Source organism: Euleptes europaea, chromosome 1 (genome assembly GCF_029931775.1).
Source record: "Euleptes europaea isolate rEulEur1 chromosome 1, rEulEur1.hap1, whole genome shotgun sequence".
In the NCBI taxonomy this organism is placed as follows: domain Eukaryota; kingdom Metazoa; phylum Chordata; class Lepidosauria; order Squamata; family Sphaerodactylidae; genus Euleptes; species Euleptes europaea.
In genome coordinates, this window is record NC_079312.1 from 61,085,354 (window position 1) to 61,102,030 (window position 16,677).

General features: G+C 41.2%; 1 protein-coding gene across 11 annotated transcripts in view; it reads left to right on the top strand.

Annotated features, from left to right (window-relative positions):
• Positions 1 to 16,677, top strand: part of ERC2 (ELKS/RAB6-interacting/CAST family member 2) — a 677,274-nt gene that overhangs the window by 368,076 nt on the left and 292,521 nt on the right. For 10 of the 11 annotated variants that reach the window (XM_056860395.1, XM_056860344.1, XM_056860332.1 and 7 more), the window contains one exon: positions 12,249 to 12,409. In XM_056860395.1, coding sequence (XP_056716373.1) covers positions 12,249 to 12,409 — 161 coding nt within the window. Of the gene's footprint in view, positions 1 to 12,248; positions 12,410 to 16,677 lie in introns of those variants that run through there. The other variant, XM_056860410.1, reaches the window with a different exon arrangement.

Below are 16,677 nucleotides of genomic sequence, written 5' to 3' on the forward strand. Positions count from 1 at the left end.
TCTTGGTCTGTCGCTGCCAGCACAGATCCCATCAGTATATATGTGAAGTTGGGATTTTTTGCCCCAATATGCATCACTTTACACTTACTCACATTGAAACTCATTTGCTATTTTAATGCCCATTCTTCCAGTATGTAGCGATCCTTCTGGAGCTCTTCACAGTCCGATTTTGTTTTAACCACCCTAAATAATTTGGTGTCATCTGCAAACTTGGCTACTTCACTGTTTAACCCCAACTCCAGGTCATTGATGAACAGGTTGAAAAGCACTGGTCCCAACACAGATCCCTGAGGCACCCCACTGCTCACATCCCATCATTGTGAGAACCGACCATTGATTCCTACTCTCTGCTTCCTATTTTTCAGCCAGCTCTCAATCCATAACAGGACTTGTCCTCTTATCCCGTGACTATGAAGTTTGCTTAGCAGTCTTTGGTGGGGGACTTTGTCAGAAGCTTTTTGGAAATCCAAATACACAATATCCACAGGCTCATTCCTCTCCACATGCTTATTGATCCTAACTGAATTTGCTTTTTACAGATGGGTGCAGTTTTATTACAACTGATTTTTTGCAAGCTGCCAGATCAGGATCCTAGGCTTGATTTCTGTTATGCAATGTTGATCATAAGCAAGTACATACATAAATCATTAGATTTATTTTTGTCTTCTTATGGCATTTGTGAGACTGAAAAAGAGATTTTTCTCTCTCTTTGAGATTGATGTCAGCTTTATTTCAGATTTCCTCTATTTCTGGGTTATTCACCTGTCACATTAGACCAGGTGGCCTCTTGTTATCGTCTGCAAAGTTAACAGCAGAAGCAGTGTATTTACCTGAGCCTTTAGCAGTAAGAGAACAGTGAAAACCTGAGTTGGGAACTTTATTTATGTTCAAATCTGCACTGAAGGAGCATCTCAGCATTGCATTATTCCCTATGGTTATAAACCAATGATTGTCACAATCATATGATGTCATATTCCAGGGCTATATCAGGCTGAAATTTCTTTTGTTGTTAGCAGTGGATTGCACAAACTGAAACACCCAGATGCCTGCAATTGTAGCTATAGAATAGCTGTTCAATAATTCACTTGATATATTCTAGGGCAGAATTTAACCTGTTGTGAGGTTGGCCGTGCACACCGCAAAATTAATTAGTGGACTGAATACATTATCCCTCTTATCACCCATTTGAAAAGTTCCATTTGCAGTGACAGATTAAGTAGACAGAGCAACCCCACATTCAGATTAAATGTAAATGGCCCAGTTCTCTATTAACTATCTCTGTGAAACATGAGGAAGAAGGAACAAATCAGAGTCTAATCAAGTTTAGATCTCTGGAATAAGTGAATAGATGCTACTGTTTGAAGCATCCCCAGTGATCTCTGGCTTTAAGGTTAACATTGGTTCCTTTCTATACACATTAAGCAACCTCAAACATTGTTGGCTTTTATAGTGTGCTAATTGTGATAGTAATTCACAGTGGGTAGCCGTGTTAGTCTGTCTGCAGTAGTAGAAAAGAGCAAGAGTCCAGTAGCACCTTAAAGACTAACAAAAATATTTTCTGGCAGGGTATGAGGTTCGTGAGCCACAGCTCACTTCTTCAGATACAGCTAGAATGTGAATCCGTCTGTCTTTAAGTAGAGGAAAGTGAATTCAGACAAGCATTAGTATGTAACATTTACATACTGTTAAGATTTACATACTAATGCTTGTCTGAATTCACTCTCCTCTACTTAAGGACAGATGGATTCACATTTTAGCTGTATCTGAAGAAGTGAGCTGTGGCTCACGAAAGCTCATACCCTGCCAGAAAATATTTTTGTTAGTCTTTAAGGTGCTACTGGACTCTTGCTCTTTTCTAATTGTGATAGTAACATCCATAATTTCTTAGTGATGCATATGCTGATTTTAAAAGATCCTTTACTACATGTAAGACTTAAAAGTGTGCAGAGTATTTTATAATCCTTTTCTGATTAATCTACAGATTAATCCTTTGTAATAAACCACAATTATACCTATTTTACAAATGAGGAACTGAGTCTGAGGCAGTGAATTTCCCCAAATCTAAGATTTGGTTGTAAATGTCTTTGCTGAGCTTACCTGAGGGCCAGTCATTAACACCATTTATAATTTCTGTTTCTCTTTCGTCAAGGTACAAATTATGACACATCTTCCCAATAATTCATCTTCCTTCAGGCTACAATGCTCCCTGCATTTGGTTAGGAGTAAATCTCATTAACCTCAGTTTGGCTTAACCTTAAGCATGTAGGTAGAGGGTTTTAGCATTTTCCCCTGAAATGTTACTATGAGTTATAACATTTTATTCAAAAAAGCACTAAGAATTTAAAATTACTTAAAACGGGATTTTCTGCTTAACAAATTCTTGTTTAATCATTTTTAAGATTGTCACTAGTTTTAAAACTACCAGAGTCTTCTGTCTTGTGAAAAGTGTTTTCCATTGTTTAGACATGCTTGTCATAATTGTCTCACCATATGATTATCCCATAAAGTCTCCCACCGGCACTGTCTGGAGGAGAAAATTGGTGTACACTGTTTAAAAAGTGGCTTTATGCCCATGTTCATCCTTGAGTCAGCAGCACTTCTTTTATATTACAATTTCGTTTCTTGGCTATGTGATAGGCCTTGTGGGTGTAGGCTTCTGTATCCAGTCCAGTATGTAGGATTTCATAGTTCATTGACTTGGGTTTCAGGGAAGACCCTTAGCCCTCAGCCCCCACCCCAATTTGTCCTCCTCAGTATAGTTATAGACTCTCTGACCTGCCATGTGAGGAAAAGGGATTGACATAATGGGGCTAGAGTATAGGAAACAGGAGGAATTGGGGGGGAAATAGCTTGAAAGTAATGCAAATAGAAGTAAGAAGAAGGTAACTAAATGAAAACACAATTAAAAAAATAAAACATTGAGGGAGAGCTTACATGGAGCAAGACAAATTTTGGAAAGATGAATTCCCAGTATATGTAGCAGCAAGAGAGTCATGTTGGAAATAAGAGACAGATGATGGTATGGTTTCGGAGTTTGCAGGGTGGTTGGGTTCCAGAAACTTCTGCCATTATCATGTTCCCAGTGACATCATCAAAGCCTGCAGTTAGGAATGTGAGCTTTAACATAAGCCTATTGGTGCCTACTTCGAAGTTATCTCAGACAGTATTGTTCTAGGAGAAAGCATTCCAAATCTAAGCAGTGGGATCTCATTCATTGCTAGTTATCACTGGATAAACAGTTCAAGGATTCCCATTCCAAGAATGGGAATTAGGAGGCCAGGAATGATGCAGAGGAAGAAAAGATGACTAGGAAGCTCAAGATCAGCACATTACTAAGTTGCTAGGTCATATACACTGTCACTAAGGCAATATCTGGGCTTGCTTTGGAAGCTTTTGCCACAGAAAACACCAGTTTTCTAAGTTCAAAATGCTGTGAGGAAAACCAACTCTAGTCTGTTGAGAACGTAGTTGTTGCTGATGAAGGCCTTTATATCCTGGGGGCTCAAACTGCAAAGCAGTATAGGAGACATTGGCTTTACTGGCTTCTTCTTGCTAGTGAAAGAAGCAAAGAGATGCACAGAGAAGAACTAGCAAGCAAGAGACAAAGTGAGCAGCAGAGTTTAGAAATGAGATAAGAGGTTCTTGATGAGAGACTAATAGACTGGTAAAGAAGAAATTACAGTAATCAAGACAGGAAATGATGAGAGCTAGAATTAGACTCATGGTAAAATCAGTAAAGAAATGGGTCTATTTCCTGTCTATTGATGTGAGTTGTTTTGAGAGTCAATTTTCTGAAAAGCAGCATATAATTATAATAAATAGTAATTGTAAATATCTGACTTCAAGACTGAGAATAGAGTTAATCTAAGCGTATTGCTATAGTAACTCATGAAATGGGGCTGTATGTGGAGTGAAAGCACTAGGCAATTTGGGAATATAGTGACTTCCACCTGTTAAAGGTGTGTAAAAAGCCAAAATACTAATATAATTTTTCTATTACGGTATCTGCAATTGATTGAGAAGATATGGGCCATCTGTTTGTGTCACCCAACAATGGTAAATGCCCTGACCTGGATAGCCCAGAGTAGCCCAAGCTCGTCAGACCTCAGAAGCTAAGTGGGATTGGCCCTGGTCAGTATTAGGATGGGAGACCACTAAAGAATACCCGGGTCATAAGAACCTAAGAAAAGCCATGCTGGACCAGACCAAGGCCTATCACGTACAGCAGTCTGTTCACACAGTGGCCAACCAGGTACCTTTAAGAAGTCCACAAACAAGACGACTGCAGCTAAGTTGAGTCAGGCAGTGGTAAATCACCTCTGAATGTCTCTTGCCTTGAAAATCTTACGAGGTTGCCATATGTTGGCTGCTATTTGACGCTGAGAAAAAAATCTTTAAAGTTGTACCATATATACCCGTGTATAAGCCGACCCGCATATAAGCCGAGGTGCCTAATTTCTCCCCCCAAATGGGAAAAAATTAGGCACCCGCGTATAAGCCGAAGGTCGGCTTATAACCCCTCCCCCCCAGCAGTCTTACCTTAATCCAGGTGCACAGGCAGGCGGCGGGGCCCCGCCGTGGCCCAGGAGGCCCTGTAGACCGCTCCTAGGCCGCTCCAGGACCGGCGAAGGCGGCGGTGGCCACCCCGCGGCCGCAGGAGGCCCCCCCAGGTCACTTCTGGCTGGGGGGAGCTGCGCGCGCCCGGCGGGGGCGGCGGCGCGGCCTTCCAGTGGCCGCAGGAGGCCTTCCCAGGCCAGTGCTGGCCGGCAGGAGCCACGCTGCGCCAGGCGGGGGCGGCGACGGGGCCTCCGGAGGCCCTCCCAGGCAGGTGCTAGCCGGCAAGAGCCGCACTGCGCCCGGCGGGGGTGGCGACAGGGCCTCCGGAGGCCCTCCCAGGCCGGCCGGCAGGAACCGCGTGTGCCTGGCGGGGGCGGCGGCAAGCCCTTCCAGCGGCCACAGGAGGCCCTCCCAGGGCGCTCCTGACCGGGGGAAGCCACGTGGGCACAGTGGCGATGGCGGCGGTGATGGCGGCGGCGGTAAGTTGTCCCCTACCCCCTACCCTCTCCCCTACCGTATTGACCCACATATAAGCCGAGGCCAGCTTTTTCAGCCCTTTTTTTGGGCTGAAAACCCCGTCTTATACGCGAGTATATACGGTATGTCCACATTTGCTATAAGCAGTATGAATTTACATGTGCCCAAGTGTCAGTATGATGATCACAGAAATATAAATGAAAGTATTCTTTCCTTCCTTTGACATTACCTCAACCCCTATCACCTCAAGTTTAGTATTACAGCTCAACTGCTTTGGTGATGAAAGAAAAAAGGAAGGAAAATGATGGTAGGAGAAATGGGAAGAAACAGTGTTACGGAAGAAATAGCCACACAAAAAAGTTGACCCTTGTAGATAATCTTTCTCTCTACCAGCATAGAAATTTAACTTCACTTGATTTTAGATTCAGTACATCTTGGTATATCTTGGGTTAGACTCTCCATTTTGTAAAGTAGATCAGTTGGATCACAGTGACTCAAAAAGCTTCTGCAAGACTTTATTTGTCTATATATGGTGAGTTTGTATAGCTGAGAGTCATTTTCAGACAGGAAGGCACACTAACGTCATTAGATACAGTTCATTTGGTGCAGAAGGAAAGTGTGGATAACCAGAACCATACTGTGCATTTTGAACTTTTGCCTACTGGCTATTTTAATTAAGGTGAAGAAAGCATGTATTTATGCTGTGTTCATGTGTATTGAACTTCAGTAACATATTAAAATCTGAATTTGTTTTGCTAAAAATTTTAATGAAAAAGTGGCGACTATATGCAAGCTTCATTATTTATAAGATGAGAATTATTGGTTGATAAGAGTACCATTGATGTTTCTTTCTAACAAGACTCCCACACATCAAGGATTGGGAAGAATAGCTTCTAGATCAGCTGGTGATATTGGCATCCCCCTTTCTACATATTAAGCTGATATAGTGACGTAATATTTTGGGGTGATTTTTTTCTTGCTTGGGAACTATATTGATGGTTAATCCTTTTTAACACATTAATCTTTCATAGTCTTATCTTTCTGATGACATTTGGTATTTTCTTTTTAGCTCTAGTTTGCTATCTGCAGTGAAAGCAGAGTCTGATGTGATAGGAGTAAGGCATTGTTTTTGAAAGTTGCTTTCTTTGGAGTATATTTCTCCATTGATGACTTGTATGTAGACTAACTCTATGTAATACCAATGCAATGCAGAGAACTCTTGACATATTCTATGGTTAGGGTTGCCAACCTTATGGCTGGAGATCTCCCATTATTACACCTGATCTCCAGCCGATAGAGATCAGTTCACCAGGAGAAAATGGCCACTTTGGCCCTTGGACTCTATGGCAGTGAAATCCCTCCCCTCCCCAAACCCCACCCTCCTCAGGCTCCACCCCCAAAACCTCCTGCCGGTAGTGAAGAGGGACCTGCCAACCTAGTTCACACTACAAATCCTGTAAGGTGCTGGAGAGACTTTTGCTACTTTGGTTCAGTTGTCTCATGTGAACTGACTTTGCAGCTTAATAATACATCCTTGCATCTGCTCATTGCAGAGGAAGGTTGATACTAGTGGCCTTCCAGGAAAGCTTGTCTACATTTACTGACCATATAGAGGACTTCCTGATAAGCTTCTGTGGAATGCCAGAGTTTCTGACCACATCAGTAAGAAGTTCTATTCCCTCTGAAAAGCAAACCTTATTTACCTCTTAGTCTCACATCCATAGCATAATATTTATCTTAGTAACCATCTTGAATTGCTAAAGGAAGTAGACAGTTCTCTTGAAACAAATAACACTGCTCAGAGGTGTGTTTATATTGAAAATATTATGATCCAATGAAGCTAAAAGGGGGGGGGGCTGTTGGGCAGGGGAAAGTTTCTTGTTCCTGTATGTTACAAATCTCTCCAGGATATCATTTGGAAAAGGGTATTGGTTCTTTGCCTTGGCATGCTAAGTGATGTCATGAAATCTTCTTCAATAACCTGGACTGATATTGATCAATTTGTTTCTGGACCAATCAAATGTAAGCCAAAATCTTAAATATCCATCCAGACATGTGTTTGATTTTTCCCATCATTCATATCTATGAAAGACACTTCATGAATTATTGGAGACTCTCCGTAAGATTTACTTTGAAGGTGATTCCAATGGAATTCACATCAGCAAGATAAAAGAATTTTAGTGCCCTTCATTTGTGAATGTGCAAGTATGATCCTGAAGGTCTTATGCATATAACAAGAAATTGGAGAAATTGGATATTTGAGAATTGAAATTGGTGGTCTTCCAAGCAATATGGGATCTGAAAGTGCTAAATCCTTTAATAAATAAACCTTGATTCAGACTGGAATGTCTTGGCTTGATCTTAGAGGCGATACTATGTAGGCATTCTAGCCGTTGACTGGCCTTAAAGATAATTATCTGTGCATTCCAGTCCCATTTCTGCCATCGGTAGTGCCTGGGGTCTAAATGAAATAAATGTTATTTCCAGTGCAAGTGTATTATATTTAGACTAGCCTCACTCCCAAGGATTTTATATAAACTTTGCTCTTTACTAAAACTATATGATGGGGGAAAAAACCTTTCAACTTGTTGTGAAACTTGCTGGTCACAACTATTTATGTAAGTATTATTGTTCTACACTATCAGATTAAGATAGATCACTATAGGTAGCCGTGCTGGTCTGTCAATAGCAGTAGAAAAGAGCAAGAGTCCAGTATCACCTAAAGACTAACAAAATTTCTGGCAGGGTATGAGCTTATTATTAAGGTGATACTTTACATCACAGAATAAATTCATGCTCAGCTTGCACCATCTGCATTGAGAGCCCCTATTTTAGGGCTGTTGAAAAAAAATTCGGTATAGTTCAGCTTCGGCAATATTCGGCCCGTTTTTATTCGGCCGTGCTGAAGTCCGAACTCCCCCGCGTCGGATCCCTGAAATTCGGGGGGGATCCTGAGTTCAGGGGAAAATTCGGCCCCCCGCGTGCCTTCAGGGGGATTCCCTGAAGGCGCGCGGGGGGCCCTTTAAACAGATCTGTGCCTCCCAGCGCAGCCCTGCTGGGACTCCTGGCAAGGCTGCCGGGGGGTTGTCAAGCCCTTCTGCGCTCTCTGCGCAGAGGGTTTCCAGACCCCCCCAGCCCTGCCGGGACTCCCGGCAAGGCTGGCCGGGGGTTGTCAAACCCCTCTGTGCTCTCTGCGCGAGGGGCCCTTTAAACAGATCTGCGCCTCCCAGCTGGGAGGCGCAGACCTGTTTAAAGGGCCCCCTCCCCGCACCTTCATGGAAGCCCCGTGAAGCTGCAGGGGGGCGAATCTGCCAAATTTATTTGCCGAACCCCCGAAGTTGGCAAATTCGGCTTCCCCGTTTCCAGCCTTTTTTGAGTTCAGTTCGGCCTGAACCGAATCAACAGCCCTACCCTATTTATCATTGTTGTTCAGTAGAAAAAAGTTTTGTTTGTTTAACTCTCTCGAATTTTTTTTAATCATATTACAGTTTACATGGATCTTACTTTTTTCTTTTAGAAATTGCATTTCAATAATTAACTTCTTTGAATTACAATACTCTATATTCTCATGAGTCTTCACACCTAAGTTTTAATATCATTTGCATTTCATCATGTATCGTTATCCAATATTTTCTTGTTTTTTTACATGTCCACCATGTATGATAGAACGTTGCATCTATATTCCAGCATTTCCAGCACTTCCCATTTTAATCTTTGTTGGCTCTTGCTATGTCTTTAGGTGTAATATACCATCTAAAAAAATTATACCAATTCTCTCTTAATATATGACATTATGTGAACTTTATTTCTTTGGTCCAAAGATTCTCCCACTAATCCATGTTACTGACCACAGCCAGCGTGGTGTAGTGGTTAAGAGTGATGGTTTGGAGCGGTGGACTCTGATCTGGAGAACCGGGTTTGATTCCCCACTCCTCCACATGAGTGGTGGAGGCTAATCTGGTGAACCAGGTTGGTTTTCCCACACCTACACATGAAGTCAGCTTGGTGACCTTAGGCTAGTCACAGCTTTTAGAGCTCTCTCAGCCCACCTACCTCACAGGGTATCTGTTGTTGGGAGGGGAGGAGAAGGTGATTGTGAGCTAGTTTGATTCTTCCTTAAGTGTTAGAGAAAGTTGGCTTATAAAAACCAACTCTTCTTCTTCTTCTTCTTCCCCCCCTCCAAAATGTTGCATCATTTTATCATGAAATCTTTTTCTTGCTCTGTTTTGGCATCATATTGCAATAGCAATTTATAATTTTTTCCTAATATATGTTTCGAGTCTCCAATGATTAGTTGTTCAAAAGTCATCTTCTCTCTCAAACTTTGATTACAATCCAAACTCTATATTGGGCAAATCAATTTTGTTTGTACCAAAATGGAGCAATTTTGGGTGGGTCTAATTTGGCAGATCAAAAAGGCACTCTGATTGAATATCTGTAACCTATCGACTGGGGGAGGGGGCAAATTTAACTATTTCATTTGGAGTTTATTGGCTTTCATTGGTAGCAGAATGCTAATGAACCTCTGCCCATGAGTATCCCATCACAATTGCAACATCAGGTTGATAATATAACCATGCTTCCTCTTTATAATCAACTTCACATTAGTAAATGCCAAAGTGAGCCATTTATGTAAGGCAACACCTGCAACACAGTCGCCTCACAGGGCAAGTTCATTTGGAAAGCAGAGATGAATGTTAAAATGTAAAAAACAACAACAATCTGGGTCTTCTTTCCCTGAATACCTGTTTCATTTGCAGTTATATTTATTTATTTATATTTTAGATTTATACTCCCCTCAGTACAGCAACATTCAAGCACAATTGGCATATATGTTGCCCATTGGACAGAGTGAAGTGATTTAAATAATTGATTAATTGATTTATATATTGAATAATTTATTATTTAATATATATAAAATATCAATGTTTTATATTAAAATCTTAAATGATTTATATATTCTAAAGCATGACTGATATAAATTATTGAGTTAAAATAAACTTCCAACTTTCTACTTGGTTTATTTCTTGAATAAACAGATATACATGGCTGCTTTAACAACTTCAGCTTCTGCTGGCAGTTAACTAGAACCTACTTCTTTGCTGCTCAAAAGCTTCATAGCAAAACTGCTCTAAGGAAAAAAAATGGGGAAATTGTATTAATTTTGAACTGACTCTCCTGTCCCGATATTATATTACTTTGTAAGCAATATTGCAAATATTTTTTTTTTACTTTTGACAAAGCCATATCTTAAAATGGTTTTATTTTGCTTGTAATTTTATTTTAACTGAAACCAAAATCTCACATTATATTTAATGGAAATATCACTGCACCTGAATCTTTCATTATTATCAGTAATGTGTTTTAATGTATAACAAGAATACGAAGCAAAAAAAAAACAAAACCCTGTCAGCTTTCTGGACTTTAAGTAGTCTTGTAACAAGCATCATGTCTCCTTTCTTCCTCACAAAGTCTTACCCTAGGATAAGCATCCCTTACTTTTATACTTCACTGTAATGGATAAAAGGAAATGGAGAAGTTGCTTTGTGCTAGGAATCTGCTTTTGGCAAGAGCACTCCCAATTTGCCCTCTCTCCCTGCAGTTGACCTGGTAGATGAAATAGTAGATGTGTGCATGATTCTAGGCATGCCTTCTCCAAAGATCAACATTTGTACACACTTTAGTCACCTTTTATATGTAGTGCTATTGACATTAACCAGAGAGGCCAGCCTGACAGCGCTGTACTTTAACACCAGCTAAAGAGTTGCTTTGCTCTACTTGCATGGTTTATCTAAAGGGATTCGGCAGAAAAAAATCACAAGCCTAATTGTTTTCCATCTAGGAGAATTCTCTTCATAGCATACTATCCTGTAAGGTAAGAGGATTACCATAATCGTTGTAATTGACATAATTTTGAAAGCAAGGTCTAAAGACTCTTCCTCCCCCCACCCCCCGCTTTCAAAGTATTTCCCCTCCCATGTACAGATGTGTTGGATAAGAAAAGGGAGGAAATGACAGACCAGCAGGGTTGCTGCAATCTGGGTGAGGGGACCCAGAGATATGCAGGGGAATTGTGTTTTTTTTCATCACACACTCTTAAAACCACCCCAAAACCTATGGAAACTGAGAACCCTTCATGCTGTCAACAATAATGGCAGCAGAGGACAGTGTACAGACATGAGGGGTTGCTTTCTTTCTTTCTTTGAGCATGGGTTCCAAAGTAGGATGGAAGAACTGGGCTTTGGAGGGTGTGTGTCTTCAGGTATGCATCCTTTGAATTCAGTTCTCCCTGCACCCTACGTAGGCGTGTTTGCATTGCAAGGGGGACTGGGAGGAGGTCTAAAACTGCTGCTTCCAGACATATCCATTCAGCCTGAGAAATTCATCCTCAGAGTGAACACTCTGCTAACTCTACAGATTCTGGTTCTTGTCTTCTGCCTGTTTGACCTTTTTCCTTGCCACTGCTCTGGACTGCCTTGCCTCGTTGATTCCTGACTTCTGGCCCTGACCTCACTTATTATACATCCACAGACTCCTTGCTTATCTCTGGGTGCCTGACCTGTGTTGTGATTTTGGACTCTCTAAAATAGCCTTACCCACCACCAACTGCTGCACAAGGCCACTAATCGCACCAAGGCCAAGTTCAACAGTCCACGTACACAGGCAAATTCTCCATTCTTCAAGGTTACATTCCATCAGGGTCTAGTCGAGGAATCTGTTTGCAGGTTTTTCAAATATCAGGACAGGATTGGCTTGGAAGGAACTTTAACTTCCTGAGGGAGGGAGGTATTACTCACAGTTCTCCATCTGTGGTCTAAAAAGGATGCAGCTTTGCTAAAACGGGGAAATTTTAAAATTGGAACACCACATGCATGAGCACATACAAACATATTCCCCCGCCCGCCTAGCAAATCAGCCAGGAGACTGCTGATCTTTGTTGCTTTCTTCCCCATTGTATCACTGTCAGTGGTGACACTTCACTGCAACAACCATATGTATTTGTAAATACAAGATGGCATTCATAGCATGTGGTCTGCAGTTACTAAGAAACAAACACAACTTTCTCTTGCTTGAAATTGCCACAGAAATATGCACTGAGCTGTTTTTAACTGCTGGTACATCTTTTAACACAGATAGAATATTGATCTAATCAATAGTTGACTGTTCATTTGTAAATTACCATTGTGACCACTTAATTGATCTCTACCTTTTAGTTAGAAGAACTAAGGAATGCACTGGATAAGACCAGACAAGAGCTGGATGCCACCAAAGCACGCCTTGGCTCAACTCAGCAGTCTCTGGCTGAGAAAGAAGCACATCTGGCCAATTTAAGAATAGAACGAAGAAAACAGCTAGAAGAGATACTGGAAATGAAGTAAGTACATTTTGATGGGATTCAAAAGACGCATGTGTTATGTTCATTTTCATTTTCTGCTGTTTTTTGCATGTCCCAAATTTCCATCCTTTGCAGGCCAGCTTGAAACTTGTCAGTTCTGCTCAAGTATTGCTTGTGAGCTGTGGGTTGTTCAGATACACAGAATAATCACTTTATCTATTTAACCCAGGTATTTCTATCCTGCCTTCCTGACTAAAAATAAGTTTGCAATAAAAATAAAAACTTTATCAAATTTAAAACCATTACTAAATGGAGCTCCTTAGCGAAAGGGCAGTGCTGAAAATGAGAAAGCAAACCTAGCAATAAAATAAAGTAAAACACTTTTTAAAATACCAAACAAAATTAGGTAAAAGCAGAGAACATAAAATAGACTTACCTGGCACACACAAAAAACCCCGATAACCAAGGCAGTGGGGAAATGGGAATAGGGAGGGTATTCCATACCGCCAACTTTCAGGTGGAGCCTGGAGATCTCCTGGAATTACATCTGACCTCCATTATACTTTGCTGAGGCTTCCCCTCCAAGGATCGACCCCCAAATCTGGAATTTCCCAACCCAGAGTTGGCAACCCACCAATGAAAAGTACTTTCCCTGGCAGCTACCCGCCTGACCTCTCATGGTAGACAGTATGCTCTGAAACACCTGCAGTGTAGATCTTAACTGATCAACAGATGTTTAAAAATCTTACTCAGATGTCTCATTATCCACAGTCTCCCAAAGTGAACAATCACATTTATGTAGACTTTTTTTTTTTAACAATCTACGGGTGCAAATATGGACGTTGTCTCCAAGTTGGTTGCAAATTCCACCAAGAAAGATCCCTTTTCAGGTGAAAGCCAGTGGATGTTGCTAGTGTATAATCTAAGAAGGGCCCTCAATTGTTTTTCAAGTGCTAACGTCACTGGTTGAAAATCTCTCTGTCTCCTGCATTCTCACTAAATATATTCTATAGTTTTCTTTTCATCAATTACACTTTTAAATTCTATTTTGTGTGTGTGTAAAGTGCCGTCAAGTCGCAGCCTACTTATGGCGACCCCTTTTTTGGAGGGTTTTCATGGCAAGAGACTAACAGAGGTGATTTGCCAGTGGCTTCCTCTGCACAGCAACCCTGGTATTCCTTGGTGGTATCCCATCCAAATACTAACCAGGGCTGACCCTGCTTAGCTTCTGAGATCTGACGAGATCAGGCTAACCTGGGCCATCCAGGTCAGGGGAAATTCTATTTTAGGACTTTAAAAAACATTAACTTAGCTACCTACTAGTGTTATAAGTTAAAATAACTTTACTTCCCAACCTGCAATGTCAGAGAGTTACTTTCTTTTTGTTCTGCCACTTTAAGGTAAAGTGTGTTATTATCAACAAAGAAAGGATGCTTTGCCACAGATACCAGGTTTAAAAGACATGGGCTTTGTCAAAGAAGATTTTAAATAGCTGGCATGACCTTCATATATTATGTCTGGTTCAAGATCATGTTCCCAAGGAATGCCAAAACTGTTTTAGTCTGTGACAGTGAAAGAAAGATAAATGATAAAGTCATTTATTATTCATAGTTTTAATGATTTGTAATAGTGCATTTTCCATTAGAAATTATCAGTTGCAAAGACAATGAACTGTAGCTTCTGAAAAGTTAGAAGCATCCCATACTTTTACCATGCCTGTTCTTAAGTAACTGAAAAAGTAAGCATATAGTTCTAGTAAATTTGATATTGATGGACTTTTTGGTAAGAATGAGCCCTGTATATGACTGAAAGAAGGAATAACAACAGGAAATTAAGAAAACATTTTGAATATGAACTGAAAATATGCAGCTGGTTTGGACTTCTTCATTGATTCGTTGGCTGTACAGATTGATTCTATATAAATCAATAATTAATTGCCTGATGTAGAATCTGCATGCATAACCAGTGAATTTTAAAATATATTTTAAATGTTACATATGTAGAAACTTTGAAAAATGTGAATGCCAGCTACAGGCATACCTTGGATATATTGCGAATATCTCAATAAAGAAGAAGAGTTGGTTTTTATATGCTGACTTTCTCTGCCACTTAAGGGAGAATCAAACTGGCTTACAATTGCCTTCCCTTCCCCTCCCCACAACAGACACCCTGTGAGGTAGGTGAGGCTGAGAGAGAATGACTTGCAAAAGGTCACCCAGCTGGCTTCATGTGTAAGAGTGGGGAAACAAACCCAGTTCACCAGATTAGCCTCTGCCGCTCATGTGGAGGAGTGGGGAATCAAACCCGGTTCTCCAGATCAGACTCCACCATTCCAAACCACCTTTCTTAACCACTACACCACGTGGGTCACACAATATGTTTTTGTCACACCAATTTTTTTTGTTTCCCAGTGCATATAAAAGTTATGTTTACACTATACTGCAGTCTATTAAGTGTGCAATTGCATTATGTCTAAAAAAATGTACACACCCTAATTAAAAATACTTTATTACTAAAAATGCTAACCATTATCTGAGCCTTGTGTGAGTTATAATCTTTTTGCTGATGGAGGGTCTTGCCTTGATGTTGATGACTGCTGACTGTTTAAAAACACAATATCTGCAAGGCGCAATGAAGCAAGGCTCAATGAAACGAGGTATGCCTGTATATAGGTGAAAGCATGAGGGGTAGGGGATCCATAACAGTAAAGAATACCATAAATAAAGCATATTTAGTTTGTTTTCATATCTGCTTTCCCTCTAGTTTATATGGACGCAGGTAAATGAAATTCTAAGGCTAAAAACAATAAACTTTGACATCCTCTTTTTGCCTAGCATCCAAAGAACTCCATTATAGGTACTCCAAGCTAGTAATCACCCAGTAAGCATTTGTCTTGATTAATTTGAGCCGGGGCCCTTTCCCTGATCCATATCACAAACTTGTTTTTTACTCCTATTAGTTGCTTGCCTGCTGGCCTGCTGGCATTAGGAGGATGTGGCCTAAGAAACATGTGTCCAAAGACAGCTTCAGAAGGCTGAACTAGTTCCACATTTGTTTTTTAGTTTGCAGTATATGGCTTGGCTCCATTGGGACATTTTTGCAGACAGAACGATTCCTACCTGTGGAGCCTGACTTACCTCCTCCTATCACTGCAGACCAAAATGCCTCCTGAAATGCTGTTCCTGGAGGTTCCCTGTCCCTGCAAGCCTCATGTCCTTGGTGCAGTTCCCCAGGGCTTCTGTGTACTCTGAGTCCAGGGAGAAAGCATCTGTTGTGGTAGACCCCAAGTTTTTCTTGAGGATGTCAGGAAACAGAAGCAGAGCAGCAAAGGTCTTCCCTCCAAATATCACTCAAGCCGATGTTAGAAATCTCTGTAATGAACTAGCTCAGGGGTGTCAAACATAAGGCCCGAGGGCCAGATCCAGGCCCTTGAAAGCTCTTATCCGGCCCACGAGCCAGCCGAGGCAGCTGACCCCTCCCTTCTCAATCTGGGCTGGCGAGGCATGGCCCAGCCCGACCAAGTGTCATTTTGGTCATATCCGACCCTTGTAACAATTGAGTTTGACACCTCTGAACTAGTTTGCTAAAAGGCCATGTGTGCTCTATCATACCAGATATGGTATGCACACACGCCTTTTGAATAAAAAATACTGTCTCTGGCTTAAAAGCTATCATTGGAAGCAGCAGAGGAGGGAAAGTGGATGGCACTGTGGCTGATTGTGATTCTAGGTAGGGAGAAAAGAGGACTTCCTTTTATTTTACTATTCTTTGCATGTGTGTGTGTTAAGTGCCGTCAAGTTGCTTCCGACTCATGGCGACCCTATGAATGAAAGTCTTCCAAAATGTCCTATCTTTGACAGCCTTGCTCAGATCTTGCAAATTGAAGGCTGTGGCTTCCTTTATTGAGTCAATCCATCTCTTGTTGGGTCTTCCTCTTTTCCTGCTGCCCTCAACGTTTCCTAGCATGACTGTCTGTTCCAGTGACTCTTGTCGTCTCATGATGTGACCAAAATACGACAGCCTCAGTTTAGTCATTTTAGCTTCTAGGGTCAGTTCAGGCTTGACTTGATCTATAACCTACTGATTTGTTTTTTGGGCAGTCCACGGAATCCGTAACACTCTCCTCCAACACCACATTTCAAAGGAATATATTTACTTCCTGTCAGCTTTCTTCACTGTCCAGCTTTCACACCCATACATAGTAATAGGGAATATGATGGCATGAATTAATCTAGTCTTGGTGGCCAGTGACACATCCTTACACTTCAAAATATTTTCTAGCTCCTTCATGGCTGCCCTTCCCAGTC